At 41.4% G+C, this 15126-nt stretch overlaps 2 protein-coding genes across 5 annotated transcripts; both read left to right on the top strand.

Annotated features, from left to right (window-relative positions):
* The first annotated feature begins 686 nt into the window (after positions 1-686).
* On the top strand, positions 687-1960 carry LOC125963875 (UDP-N-acetylglucosamine--peptide N-acetylglucosaminyltransferase 110 kDa subunit-like). The gene is made up of 2 exons (XM_049707446.1): positions 687-1365; positions 1956-1960. The coding sequence occupies exons 1-2, from the start codon at positions 687-689 to the stop codon at positions 1958-1960; spliced, it is 684 nt and encodes a 227-aa protein (XP_049563403.1).
* A 682-nt stretch (positions 1961-2642) lies between these two features.
* On the top strand, positions 2643-13678 carry LOC125964104 (UDP-N-acetylglucosamine--peptide N-acetylglucosaminyltransferase 110 kDa subunit-like). Of its 4 annotated transcripts, XM_049708599.1 has the most exons (4): positions 2643-4083; positions 4815-4859; positions 5565-5729; positions 9637-9962. In XM_049708599.1, the coding sequence occupies exon 1, from the start codon at positions 2666-2668 to the stop codon at positions 3824-3826; it is 1161 nt and encodes a 386-aa protein (XP_049564556.1). In that variant the 5' UTR covers positions 2643-2665; the 3' UTR covers positions 3827-4083; positions 4815-4859; positions 5565-5729; positions 9637-9962. The 4 variants fall into 4 exon arrangements, with proteins under 4 accessions (XP_049564556.1, XP_049564557.1, XP_049564558.1 ...); XM_049708600.1 differs by lacking the exons at positions 5565-5729; positions 9637-9962 and adding an exon at positions 13366-13678; XM_049708601.1 differs by lacking the exon at positions 9637-9962 and having other exon boundaries at positions 5607-5728.
* Positions 13679-15126: the final 1448 nt, after the last annotated feature.

The following is a 15126-nucleotide window of genomic DNA, read 5'->3' as shown; positions in this document are numbered from 1 at the left end:
CAACAAAGAGTAGCCCCCGCTTGCCGCAACTGGAGAAAGTCTACACGCAGCATTGAAGACCCAATGCAGCCAAAATAAAAATAAATAAATAAAAATAAATAAATTTATTTTTAAAAAAGTAATACTCAGCTTTGAGGCATGAGAAGAGAAATTAGCTAATCCTTTCAGAACTTTTAAAATATCAAACTCAGTCTCTAAGATTTTAGCATTATATACAACATCGATTACTTATTAGTGGTTTGGGAAGGCCAATTTAAAATTTTCTGATCTTACTGTATTGAAATTCACGGCCCTAATGTTTTCCACATTGACTATATGAATGATGAAGTAAAGTCAATCATGTATTTCCTTTCCGACTGGGCAGAAAACAAAATTTTGAAAAGTGTTTGGACTACTGACTTTTGATTTCTTCTAAGGCAAGTGTATAGGTAATTTTTATTCCCTGATTAGGAGAAAAATGGTGGAAGAGGGCAGGGTTAAGAATGAAGATTTCAAGAGCGTAAGAGTTAGACGACCAACCAGAGTTCCTAAGGTTCGGTGCCTGTAACTGTCGCCGCCGCTTAAGCCTGCCAAAGCAGTGGTACGGCTGCTGCCCTCGTATTTGCTACCTCTAGAAACATTCTTGCCAGTAGTGGTGGCAGCGGGACTCAATTACCCCCTTTTCTCACTCTCTGCAGACCCTCCAGATGGCGTCTTCTGTGGGCAACGTGGCCGACAGCACAGAACCAACGAAACGTATGCTTTCCTTCCAAGGGTTAGCTGAGTTGGCACATCGAGAATATCAGGCAGGAGATTTTGAGGCAGCTGAGAGACACTGCATGCAGCTGTGGAGACAAGAGCCAGACAATACTGGAGTACTTTTATTACTTTCATCTCTACACTTCCAGTGTCGAAGGCTGGACAGATCTGCCCACTTTAGTACTCTGGCAATTAAACAGAACCCTCTTCTGGCAGAAGCCTATTCGAATTTGGGGAATGTGTACAAGGAAAGAGGGCAGTTGCAGGAAGCAATTGAGCATTACCGGCATGCATTGCATCTCAAGCCAGATTTCATCGATGGTTATATTAACCTGGCAGCGGCTTTGGTAGCAGCAGGCGACATGGAAGGGGCAGTACAAGCTTACGTCTCTGCTCTTCAGTGCAATCCTGATTTGTACTGTGTTCGCAGTGACCTGGGGAACCTGCTGAAAGCCCTGGGTGGCTTGGAAGGAGCTAAGGCATGTTATTTGAAAGCAATGGAGACGCAACCGAACTTTGCAGTAGCTTGGAGTAATCGTGGCTGTGTTTTCAATGCACAAGGGGAGATTTGGCTTGCAATTCATCACTTTGAAAAGGCTGTCACCCTTGACCCCAATTTTCTGGATGCTTATATCAGTTTAGGAAATGTCTTGGAAGAGGCACGGATTTTTGACAGAGCTGTGGCAGCTTACCTTTGTGCCCTAAGCTTGAGCCCAAATCATGCAGTGGTGCATGCCAACCTGGCTTGTGTATACTATGAGCAAGGCCTGATAGATCTGGCAATAGACACCTACAGGCGAGCTATTGAATTGCAACCACATTTCCCTGATGCTTACTGCAACCTAGCCAACGCTCTGGAAGAGAAGGGCAGTGTTGCCGAAGCAGAAGATTGTTATAATACAGCTCTGCGGCTGTGTCCCACCCATGCAGACCCTCTGAATAACCTAGGCAATATCAAGGGAGATCAGGGAAACATTGAAGAGGCAGTTCGCTTGTATTGTAAAGCATTAGAAGTCTTCCCAGAGTTTGCTGTTGCCCATTCAAATTTAGCAAGTGTATTGCAGCAGCAGGGAAAACTGCAGGAAGCTCTGATGCATTATAAGGAGGCTGTTCGAATCAGTCCTACCTTTGCTGATGCCTACTGTAACATGGGAAACACTCTAAAGGAGATGCAGGATGTTCAGGGAGCCTTGCAGTGTTACACTCGTACCATTCAGATTAACCCTGCACTTGCGGATGCCCACAGCAATCTGGCTTCCATTCACAAGTATTCAGGGAATATTCCAGAAGCAATTGCTTCTCATCGCACTGCTCTGAAGCTTGAACCTATTTTCCTGACGCTTATTGTGACTTGGCTCATTGCCTGCAGATTGTCTGTGATTGGACAGACTATGATGAGCGAATGAAGAAGTTGGTCAGCATTGTGGCTGACCAGCTGGAGAAGAATAGGTTGCCTTCTGTGCAGCCTCATCATAGTATGCTCTATCCTCTTTCTCATGGCTTCAGGAAGGCTATTGCTGAGAGCCATGGGAACCTCTGCTTGGATGAGATCAGTGTCCTTCACAAACCACCGTACGAACATGCAAAAGACTTGAAGCTCAGTGATGGTCGACTGCGTGTAGGATACGTGAGTTCTGACTTTGGGAATCATCCTACTTCTCATCTTATGCAGTCTATTCCAGGCATGCACAATCCTGATAAATTTGAGGTATTCTGTTATGCCCTGAGCCCAGATGATGGCACAAACTTCCGAGCGAAGGTGATGGCAGAAGCCCATCATTTCATTGATCTTTCTCAGATTCCATGCAATGGGGAAGCAGCTGATCGCATCCATCAAGATGGTATACACATCCTTGTAAATATGAATGGTTATACGAGGGGTGCTCGAAATGAACTCTTTGCTCTCAGGCCAGCTCCTATTCAGGCAATGTGGCTGGGCTACCCTGGGACCAGTGGCGTGCTTTTCATGGATTATATCATCACAGATCAGGAAACTTCACCTGCTGAAGTTGCTGAGCAGTATTCTGAGAAACTGGCTTATATGCCCCATACTTTCTTTATTGGTGATCATGCTAATATGTTCCCTCACCTGAAGAAGAAAGCAGTCATCGATTTTAAGTCCAATGGGCACATTTATGACAATCGGATTGTGCTGAATGGCATCGACCTCAAAGCATTTCTTGATAGTCTCCCAGATGTGCACATTGTCCAGATGAAATGTCCTGATGGAGGAGACAACGCAGACAGCAGTAATACAGCTCTTAATATGCCTGTCATTCCTATGAATACTATTGCAGAGGCAGTTATTGAAATGATTAACAGAGGACAAATTCAGATAACAATTAATGGATTCAGTCTTAGCAATGGACTGGCAACTACCCAGATCAACATTAAGGCTGCCACTGGAGAGGAGGTTCCCCGTACCATTATTGTAACCACACGTTCTCAGTACGGGTTACCGGAAGATGCCATTGTGTACTGTAACTTCAATCAGTTATATAACATTGACCCATCTACTTTGCAGATGTGGGCAAATATTCTGAAGCGTGTTCCCAATAGTGTACTGTGGCTGTTGCGTTTTCCAGCAGTAGGAGAACCTAATATTCAACAGTATGCACAAAATATGGGCCTTCCCCAGAAGCGTATCATTTTTTCACCTGTTGCTCCTAAAGAGGAACATGTTCGGAGAGGCCAGCTGGCTGATGTCTGCTTGGACACTCCACTCTGTAATGGACACACCACAGGGATGGATGTCCTTTGGTCAGGGACACCCGTGGTGACTATGCCAGGAGAGACTCTTGCTTCCCGAGTTGCAGCTTCCCAGCTCACTTGTTTAGGCTGTCTTGAGCTTATTGCTAAAAATAGACAAGAATATGAAGACATAGCTGTGAAACTGGGAACTGATCTAGAATACCTGAAGAAACTTCGTGGCAAAGTCTGGAAGCAGAGAACATCTAGCCCTCTGTTCAACACCAAACAATACACAATGGACCTAGAGCGGCTCTATCTACAGATGTGGGAGCATTATGCAGCTGGCAACAAACCTGATCACATGATTAAGCCTGTTGAAGTCACTGAGTCGGCCTAAATAATGACTGTGTGCACAGGAGAATTACCGTGTACCTGAGCCTCAACGTTCTGGGGGAAAGGGAACTACTTTTTCCTTATCTGTACAATACCATGCTGCAGATGGGTGACAGACAATGATAAGAAATAGCACAGCCAGACTTGCTTCCTGCATGATCGTGATCACGATAGGGAGAGACACAAGAGATGGGAAACTGCTGTTCCACAAGGAGTCTCCATAGAATTTTGCAGCAGCCAGGTGTCTGGAAGGTCTGGAAGGTAAGTCTGGAAGGTCTGATCTCCCTTGGTCTTCCATGGGATGGATGGTTAGTGTGGAAGGGAGATAGAGATTGCCCAGCCATTTTGTGATTATCATGGATTGATTGAGTCTTCTGAATTAGTATTTTTCTTTATATTTTGGGTATTGGAGCTTTTAAAAATGTTTGGTTTCAGGTATTTTTATTCATGTGAAGTGTGTATGATTCTCTTGAGATAAGCTTTTAAGCTAAAATATTCCTTGTTTTAGCTTCTGAACTCTACAGATAAATGGGGACTTTGCTGGTATAGTCTTTTTATAGGTTTTATAAACCACTTGAGCCTATATCAGTCATTTTAGTGTCTGACATAATGTTTGGAACTATCAGTGCTCTGTTGGTTTATAGATGATGGCTTAAATTCTTTTCCTGGTCCATTTCCTTCTTCCTTCCCCCCACTTCAAAAATTCTCCTGTAACTTGGCTAACAAAAAACCAAGTCTGATTCAAAACCTCCCAGAGTGTTTCTCTTAACCGCATCATCTGGTGCCAAATGAAGATTCTTAGGAGTGATTATTAATTCTGAAGGGCACAGTTGTGGTACTGTCACTGATGATAATAATAATGGATGTTTGGCCTAGAGTTTTGACCTATTTCACCAGTGTTTTACCGTTGACTGCCCCTCTATGCTGCTTCCAAAAGTGATAGTGTGTGTTAAAATTTTTACTTTCATTTCTAAAGTTTGTTTTTTTTTTAGTGAGTCCTGTTCTTCCTTTTTCTTTCAGCAGAAATGAAATCCCAGGTAAGTATAAGTACTCAAATATTTGATCAGTAAGTCACAGTTATCTCCAGTACATTAAATAACTTTCATCAAAAAACATGTTATAGGTAAAAAGCTCTGAAGGACCAGCTATGTATATGATAATTATGTTTCAGACCTTCTAGGGTACTATATATAATAACTTGTCTTCTGGACGTGGTCTTGAAGTCTTTATGGATCCAGCCTCAGTAGTAGTGAACTGCACTGCTGCTTGGTTTGGAGTACAAATTAGACCTTAGCCCTCCTGGAGGTTGAGTTTTTGGTATTGAAAACCATAGGAATGAAATTATTGTATTTCAACAAAGGATCGAGGGCTTGAGGCTGAAACAAGGCAACATACGTGTGCGAAGCAGTCAGCCTTGAGGGCAGGTAAGGACATGCCAGGCATGCGGCCACTGCTCGAAGGGACTGTCCCTACTTGTTCCCCTCCTTGTTCCATTCCATGGGAGATAAATCACCAGGGCCCAGAGATCAGAAAGAATGTAAAATGAGACAAGCAAAGCTGTCTCCCCCCTGCACATGCAGGTTATTTTTGATGCTTCTGGGTTTATGGGTTTCCTCCCAGGGAAGTTAACCTTGAGCCGAGACAGTCTGTAGATAATGTAAACCACCATCTGGCAGCCTTCCGATTTCTAGTCTATATAATCTGCAACTGTAGCATAATAAAATTTGCCTTGCAACCATCAGTTGTCTTGGTCCTTCTGACCCCATCCGTCGGTGCTACTTCAGTTCCTTACCCCTTCCCTTCTGACCCTGGGCGGTGAGATCCTCTTTCTCCGGCTGGTCCGCGGCAAGTGGCACTCGAACAGGGACCTGAAGCGTGAAGGCAGTTAAAAGAGAAAGAAAGTGCAGGTAAGAGAACCCTTATGCAAAATATGTGTGGCCACCAGTAAAAGTGAAACTAATAGAGGCATAAGGCAATAGTCAGAAGTAAAATAAGATGGGGCAAAAGGGCTCAAAGGAGTGTGAATTATTTGCTCAGGTTTTACTTTCGATGCTTAAAGCTCGGGGTAATAAAGTTTCTACCTCACAGTTGACTGAATTTTTACAGCATATCCATGGTGTATCTCCCTGGTTTCCTGATGGCGGCTCTGTTGACATAGAAATCTGGCAGAAAGTTCGAGAAGATTTAAAAAATTATTATGAGTCTCGAGGGCCTACTCATACTCCTGTTGTTACATATAGTTTGTGGACTCTGATAAAAATATGTTTAGATGCTTCTCATGATAGTGTTGATTTGAATGTAAAGTCAGAAAAACATAAGCCTCTGACAGAAGGAGAGACTGTATTATCAGCTACTGTGTCGCCACTTCCTAAACCGAAAGAGCTAATTAATTTAAATATTTTAGATGAAGAGGAACATTTTGACTTAACAGATGAGGCTTGTAAACATAAAAGAGAGAACTATCCTGAGGATGATTTTCTAATGGCTGTGACAGATAAGTCAGTGAACAAGCTGCAGGTTAATAAGGACTGTCTTGCTCAAAAATCTACATCTGTAAAAATGCTCAGTCCCTTGCAGCGCGCTGTACAAGGAGCCATGAAACGAAGAGAAGATCCTATTTTCTGTTGTCCCGTCATAGAAAGACCTGGTCCTAATAATCCTCAACAAGCTACTAGGGAGCATCAGGCTCTCCCTTTGAAAGTTTTGAAAGATTGAAAATCTGCCTGTGCTCAATATGGGCCCACTGCTCCTTTTACTGCTGCTATGGTTGACAGGAGAAGCTCTTCCCCCCGCTGATTGGAAGTCTATTGCACGAGCTTGTTTAAATGGTGGAGATTATTTAATATGGAAGTTTGATTTTTATGAACGGGCTGCTGAACAAGCAGAAAAGAATGCTGCCCATAATATTCCAGTTGATTATCATATGCTGATTGGGGAAGCACAATATCTTTCTTTACAAGATCAATTAACTTATCCCTTTGTTGCTTATCCTCAAATAAATCATTTGGCATTACAAGCCTGGAGGAAATGTCCTTCTACACACAAAACTGAGGATCTTTCAACAATTAGACAGGGACCTGATGAACCATATGCTGATTTTGTAGATAGATTGTCACAGGCGGTGGGGAGACTCATTGTGGACGGACTCACTGGTACAATTGTAGTTAAGCAGCTTGCTGTTGAACATGCTAATAATGCATGTCAGGCTGCGATTCAACCTTGGAGAAAACGGGGAACATTGGAGGATTATATTCACCTTTGTGCAGACACTGGGCCTACTTATATACAGGGTGCTGCTGTGGCTGCAGCATTAACTAAAGTGGGGTTCAAAAACAATCAAAAGAAAACAAAGACTTGTTTTAAATGCGGAAAGGCAGGTCATTTTGCTAGAGAATGTAGATCTTTTAATTCTAACCCTAGTCCTTCCTTCCCTACTCAAAAACCTCCAGATGGTCAGAAAATCCCTGGTTTATGCCCTAAATGCAATAGGGGAAAACATTGGGCACAACATTTTTGCTCAGTGGCCCACAAGGATGGGCCACCACTGTCGGGAAACTCCTCCCGGGGCCTTCCCCGGCCCCAACAAATAATAAGGGCAATGTCTGTGTATCCTCCTCAAATTATCAATCAGACATTAACCAAAAACAAAAACATACAATATCCTCGCTCTCCAGAGCAACACCAGGAAGCGCAGGACTGGAGCTCAGCACCTCCGCCCGATATGTATTAACTCCTGAAATGGGTCCTCAGGCCCTCTCTATGGGCATCTGTGGACCTTTACCCAAGGGATTGATGGGACTATTATTGGGAAGAAGTAGTGTCACCATGAAAGGTTTAACTATTATGCCAGGAGTCACAGATTCTGACTACGAAGGAGAAATAAAAGTCATGGCACAAACTATTAAAAATATAATAACTATTTCTCCTGGTGATAAAATTGCACAATTGCTACTTTTGCCCTTTGTACCTCATGGACACATTTTACAACATCAAAAGAGAGAAACAAAGGCTTTTGGATCGTCTAATGCTGCCTACCGGATTCAGAAGATAGGGAAAGAACGTCCAGAAATGAAATGAACCATTAATGGAAAGGTTTTTTCAGGTTTGTTAGACACTGGAGCTGATGTCTCTGTTATAACGCAGATACACTGGCCTAAACGTTGGCCCATTAGTCCTACTATTACAGAACTTCACGGAATAGGACAAAGTTCTTCTCCTATGCAAAGTAGTCAGTTTTTTTTATGGCAAGATAGTGAGGGCCATTCAGGATATTTCCAGCCTTATGTTTTGCCTGGGCTGCCTTTAAACCTCTGGGGCCGAGATATATTAAAAGAAATGGGAGTATTACTTTATAGTCCAAACTCTCAAGTCTCTAATATGATGTTGGATCAAGGATTTCTTCCCACAAAAGGGCTGGGAACAAATCAACAAGGAACTGTCTCTCCTATTGATGTGAAAATAAAAAATGATAGACAAGCTTTGGGTTTTTCTTAGGGGCCTTGGATTCTCCTCCACTCACTGCTGATCCAATTACTTGGCTGACTGATGACCCTGTATGGGTGGACCAATGGCCCCTCACAAAGGAGAAATGAGAAGCTGCAGAACAATTAGTACTGGAACAATTAGGGCATTTAGAAATTTCCAGTAGTCCTTGGAATACTCCTATTTTTATTATCAAGAAAAAATCTGGAAAATATAGGTTATTACAGGATCTAAGAGCTGTTAATAAAACTATGCTAATAATGGGAGCTCTTCAACCAGGCCTACCCTCTCCAACAGCCATACCACACAATTATCATCTTTTAGTTATAGATCTAAAAGATTGTTTTTTCACTATTCCTTTGTTTCCTGAAGATAGAAAACATTTTGCTTTTAGCTTGCCTTCCTTAAATTTTAAGGAACCTATGAGGAGATTTCAATGGAAAGTATTGCCTCAGGGCATGGCAAATAGTCCTACATTATGCCAAAAATATGTGGCTCAGGCCTTGACTCCTGTGAGAAAAAGGTTTCCATCGTTATATCTCATACATTATATGGATGATATACTTTTAGCCACTGATAATATTTCTTTATTAGAGACTGCTTTTCAATTTTTACAACAGTCCTTACAATCATTTGGCTTGGTCATTGCCTCAAAAAAAATTCAAAGACAATCTCCATTTTTATATTTGGGAAAATATATTGATAACACTACTATTAGGCCTCAAAAACTGCAAATTCGAGTTGATAATTTAAAAACATTAAATGCTTTTCAAAAATTACTTGGAGATATTAATTGGCTAAGGCCTTCCCTAAAACTTACTACTGCTCAATTACAGCCTTTGTTTGATATTCTTAAAGGTGACTCAGATCCTTCTTCTTCACGCTCTATGACTCCAGAAGGATTTCAAGCTTTACAAATAGTCAATAGATCTATCAGTTCTACACAATTAACTAGAATTCATACTCACCTTCCAATTTTCTTAATAATTTGTCCAACTCCTCATGTGCCTACTGCCGTCTTATGGCAAACTGTTGGAATTATTGAATAGATTCATATGAAAACTACACCCTCTAAAGTTATTAACCCTTATTATGAACTTACTAGTAATTTAATAATGCAAGGTAGAACTAGATGCTTACAACCTGTAAGTATAGAACCTTCTCAAATTATTATCCCTTATTCAGTTAGTCAACAAAATTGGCTTTTTCAACATAGTAACGAATGGGGTCTTTGCTCTTGCAGGATTTTCAGGTACCTTGGAATGCCATTACCCTGCTGATAAATTGATCCAATTCAGCAAACTTAACTCATATCTTTCCTTCTATAATTAGGCAATAGCCTGTTCCTCATGTACCTTTGGTTTTTACGGACGGTTCTTCTTCAGGAGTGGCTACTGTAATCATTGACGACGGAACAAACCTCATTAAAGAAACTTCCTTGACTTCAGCTCAACGTGTTGAACCGTATGCTGTCATTATGTCTTTTAAACATTTGCCTTCTATATCTTTTAATTTGTTTTCTGATAGTAAATATCTTATTAGCTTGTGATTTCTTCTGGAGACTGCGACCATAGGACATACTAATGACCCTGAATTATCATCCTCTTTTCGTTTGCTTCAACAGCTTATTCGTTCCCATGATGGTCCTGTTGTAGGTCTGTATATCCGTGCTCATTCTAACTTGCCTGGTCCATTGACTAAACTTAATGAGACTGCAGATGTTTTAACTCGATCTAAACGTGATCTTTATCCTGTACATTTTCCTCCCAAGAACAGAGTTGAAGTTACTCCTCCTCCTCAATCTCTTTTCCCTAAAGCAGGACATGTCCCAATTTACCGTACTCCTCCTTTCCGTTCATCATGCGGTCAAGAATGGCTAATATACTGCATTCATTATCTTCATACTCTTGATACTCATGGTCCATGTCCTGGACACCCTCATATTATGGTAAGTTATGATCAAACTGCTTCACAAGCAGCACAGCCGTTGCACGCTTTACACCGTCACTCGGTGGCTACATTACACACACAATTTTCCCTTACTGGTGAAGCCGCCCGACAAATTGTTAAGCAATGCCCACAATGCTTACCTCACCTTCCTGTTCCACATTATGTTGTTAATCCTCGTGGATTATTACCTAGACATTTATGGCAAATGGATGTTACTCATATCCCGTCTTTTGGGAAATTACAGTTTGTTCATGTCACTATCGATACTTACTCTGGTTTCCTCTGTGCTACAGCACAGACCGGAGAAGCTACTAAACATGTTATCACTCATTTTTTACACTGTTTTGCTTTCATGAACCTTCCCAAAATTATTAAAACAGATAATGGGCCCGCTGCTTTTGCAACATTTTGTAATTCATTACAAAATTACCCATATTACAGGCATTCCATATAACCCTCAAGGACAAGGTATTATAGAACATGCAAATAGATCTTTAAAGCTAACTATTGAAAAAATAAAAAGGGGGGAATTGTATAGAACAACACCACATAACCTTATAAATCATGCTCTGTTTATTTTAAATGTTCTCACTGTTGACAAATTTGGCTGCTCTGCAGGGGGAAGGTTGGTGGCTGAGCCAAGATTGGCCTCTCAATCTCCAGAGGTCCTCTGGAAAGATCCGTTAACCAGCACTTGGCGTGGTCCTGATCCTGTGTTGATTTGGGGACGTGGTCACGTGTGTATCTTTCCCAGATCAGCGCCTGGACCTTGCTGGCTTCCTGAGCGCTTAGTCAAGCAAATAGATGGCTCGCCACAGCTCACAACTAGTTCAGAAGATGAAGAAGCTCTGCATCTCTCCGGAAAATTTGACAGTGTTGATTCAGAAGGAGAAGAGGAAGAGAAGACCACTTGCCAGGACGACTCAAAGGAGTGATGTTCCAACTTGGGGACAAATTAAACAACTGGTTTCACGAGCTCAAGAGTCAGTGAAACAACAGAATAATCCTGTTACACCTGTAACTTTATTTTTGGCTATGTTGGCAACCATTTCATGTGTTCCCTCTGTTAATGCAGCAACTGACTGGGCCTATGTACCTGATCCTCCACTATTACAACCCATATCTTGGTCTGAAGCAGAGTTTCCTGTATTTTACAATGATAAGTGTTTATGGGCCTCTTATTGGGAATATAAAACAATATGTCTGTAAATTATACTAACTGGTTTAGTACCCATCCTGTCTGTCTTAGCCCATTGAATCTGGAAACTGGATGTGTAAAGGCTATTAGTTATGAGCATACAGATGTTTATGAGGGAACGGATCAATCAATTAGTTTGTCAGGCTCTCCAGGCATCCTTTGTTTTACAGGAACCAACATTACTCTTACATGCCCGGCTACCAGCTGATGAGAGTATCTTAAGGATACCATCATTTGGTATAAAATGGGCAACCTCTTAATATTAGAGGTCAAATCTCATACGCCTCACCACTTAGGGATTCCGCTATTACTATAGCCAAGGTTACAGGTGAAGAGTCAGGAAATTATTTCTGTATGAAGCGTTTACTTGGAGGACAAGGGATATTTATAGCTGGGCATAAGGTTACTATGCTTAACAGAAAATCAAAAAATCAATTTCCTCCTTTTATGACCGTTAACTTTCCTGGATCCACTTTTGAACGTTGCAATGCATCTTGGAATAATAACCAAATATGGTGTACTATAGATTATACCAAGGTGTCAATTCTTATCTCTTCTATTCCCATCATAGATAGGTTTATCACATTTCAAAAGATGGGGAATATATGGAAACTAGCTCTAACTTATTCCAATACACCTGTTATAACTTGTGTTACTCCTCCATATACACGTTTGTGTGGTTCTATTAACATTGGTAATTCTTCCAAAGGAGGATATAATATTAGCTGTGTTAATTGTACTTTTAGCAGTTGTATGTTCCCTTCTGCAGGAACGCAATCTGTGCTTATACTAAAGCAACCCATATATGTTATGGTGCCTGTACATCTGAGAGAACCTTGGTATGAAGATACTGGAGTACAGGAATGGGTGGAACTCTCTAAAGCCTTGCAGAGAAGGAGACGCTTTCTTGGGTGGCTAATAGTAAGTTTACCTGCCTCGGCTGCTCTGTCTGCTACCGCGGCTACTGCCGGTCTTGCTCTTTCACAGAGTATTCATCATGCTCACTTTGCTAATCAGTTATCTCAACATACCAGTCTTGCTTTATCTTTACAAAGTCACATAGATTTACAGATTAATAACAAGTTAGATGAATTTAAAAACGCAATTTTGGGGATTGGAGATCAGATAGAAGCATTAAAATTGAGGATGCGTTTAGCTTGTCATGCAAAGTATACATGGATGTGTGTTACTCCTTAAAAGTACAATGACTGTATTTGGGAATGGGAAAAAGTAAAAATGCGTCTGCTGAGTGTTTGGTCAGATAAATATTAGTCTTGATCTTAAGAAATTAAATGCTGAAATTCAGGATATACAAAATGCACATCTTGATGATATTTCGCCAGAAGATGTAATTCAAACTTTACTGGACCATTTAAAGTGGTTAAATCCTCAGTCTTGGATTACCGGAAGGTTGTCAGGATTTATTACCCTGGCCATAATTTGCCTATTATTGATATTAATCTTCTCATGTCTGTTTCGTATCCTCATGCAACAGTATACTACTCTGGGCACTAAACTTCATGGAATTATTTTGCAGCAAAAGTTAAAAAATAAAAAAGGAGGACCTGTGGGAAGCAGTCAGCCTTGAGAGCAGGCTACGGACATGCCAGGCGTGCCGCCGCTGCTCGAAGGGACTGTCCCTACTTCTTCCCCTCCTTGTTCCATTCCATGGGAGATAAATCACCAGGGCCCAGAGATCAGAAAGAATGTAAAATGAGACAAGCAAAGCTGTCTCCCCTCTGCACATGCAGGTTATTTTTGATGCTTCTGGGTTTATGGGTTTCCTCCCAGGGAAGTTAACCTTGAGCCGAGACAGTCTGTAGATAATGTAAACCACCATCTGGCAGCCTTCCTTTTTCTAGTCTAGATAATCTGCAACTGTAGCGCAATAAAATTTGCCTTGCAACCATCAGTTGTCTTGGTCCTTCTGACCCCATCCGTCGGTGCTACTTCAGTTCCTTACCCCTTCCCTTCTGACCCTGGGCGGTGAAATCCTCTTTCTCCGTCTGGTCCCCGGCACACATGAATATATGTTTTTGTCTTGCTGTACTGCACCTGTGCTGTCTAGTAACAGATATTTTGTCTGCTAGTAGTGTTCTAGATTATGTCTTTCCAAAGCGCTGAGGCAGTGCACCTATTCTGTAGTTGCAGCTGATGCCTGAATGTATCCTAGCTGACAAATTATTGATTAATAAGAACTTGAATTTCTGAAAGATTTGTACTGTTAACTAACCAAAATCTGAGCAAGGAGTCTCAAATGTAATTCTTAGCCAGAATTACATGTTAATGAACCATTTAACAGTGTGAATCAAGGAACATCAGTGTAAGGATTTCTTTTAATTTATTTTTTACCTGCTTGAAATATCAGTTAAAGTTTGCCAGCTTGGTTGCAGATGAACGGACGTTGGAAGTTCACCAAACTACTTAATGTGGGATAGGATAATAGATTTCCAGCGCCCTCAAGGCTGTGACCTTGCAGCCATTTTACATAGCACATCCTCCTCCTATAGGGATGAACCTTTCCCTGGCCCGAAAAGTGGCAGCTCTGTTGAAGCTTTGCATATTGTAACAGGCTTTTGTTTCCAGGTTACATGTCTGTGGAAGACTTAATTCTGAATAGAGATATCGATATTACTGGAAACTAATTGTTTTTTCTATTATACTCTGATTTATCAAAAAAGTAAAACATTTAAATTGTGCTACAGAAATTCAGAAGTTGTCTTGCAATCTTTAAACAATAAATGAATGAGTTGCCCTTAAAAAAAAAAAAGAATTAAGCAGTTAGGCTTTGTGGGCCATATACAGTTTCTGTAACTTCTCCTACCCTTTTATCTTCAACAACGTTTCTAGACATGAGACATTATTAGCTCACAGTCCCACAGATCCAGGCTGAGAGCCTGATTTGATTTGTGGCCATTATTTGCCGATTCCTGCTCTGCGTCCTTACTGAGGAGGGGGACCATGTTTGAGTAATCACTTCTTTGAATCAACTATTGGTCTTCTGGGGCTTGTCCTTACTCTCCTACAGTCTCTAATCAACATGGCATCCAGAGAGATCTTGTTAAAACATAAGCGAGATCATGGCACTTAAGTCTCTTCAATGGCTCCTTCACAGGAAAAGCAAAGTTCTCAAAGTGCGTCCACAGCCCTAGAAATGTGGGCCTCTGTTTCCTGTCTGACTGTTTCCTTCTCCTCTCCACTTTGCTCCCTCTGTTTTCCACACACTGACATCCTTTCTGCTCCTTGGATACTCCAAGCCCACTCTTGCCTCATTGCCTTTCCATCTGACTGTTCCCTCTGCTTGTACTATTCACTTCCCAGATATGCACCTTGCTCCCTCTCACAACCTTAAATTCCCTCTTATATTTTATCTTCCCCAGAAAGCCCTCATCGATCACTTAGTTTCAGATCGCAGCCTCCTCCTACCAGCTAACAATCTCCATCTCCCTTCCCCGCTTGCTGTTTTTCTCCAACACTTACCTGATATACTATTCTATCCATTTATTTAATTTTTATTTACATATTTATACTTATGATTTTTTTTTTTTTTTTTTTTGCAGTACGCAGGCCTCTCATTGTTGTGGCTCTCCCATTGTGGAGCACAGGCTCCGGACGTACAGGCTCAGCGGCCATGGCTCACGGGGCTAACCGCTCTGCGGCATGTGGGATCTACC

Source organism: Orcinus orca, chromosome 3 (genome assembly GCF_937001465.1).
Source record: "Orcinus orca chromosome 3, mOrcOrc1.1, whole genome shotgun sequence".
Lineage (NCBI taxonomy): Eukaryota > Metazoa > Chordata > Mammalia > Artiodactyla > Delphinidae > Orcinus > Orcinus orca.
This window is presented reverse-complemented; position numbering and strand designations above follow the sequence as displayed.

What these genes read in the sequence shown, in the direction of transcription:
- LOC125964104 (XM_049708600.1), top strand. Translation starts at nt 2,666, where the DNA reads ATGTGGCTGGGCTACCCTGGGACCAGTGGCGTGCTTTTCATGGATTAT.
- LOC125963875 (XM_049707446.1), top strand. Translation starts at nt 687, where the DNA reads ATGGCGTCTTCTGTGGGCAACGTGGCCGACAGCACAGAACCAACGAAA.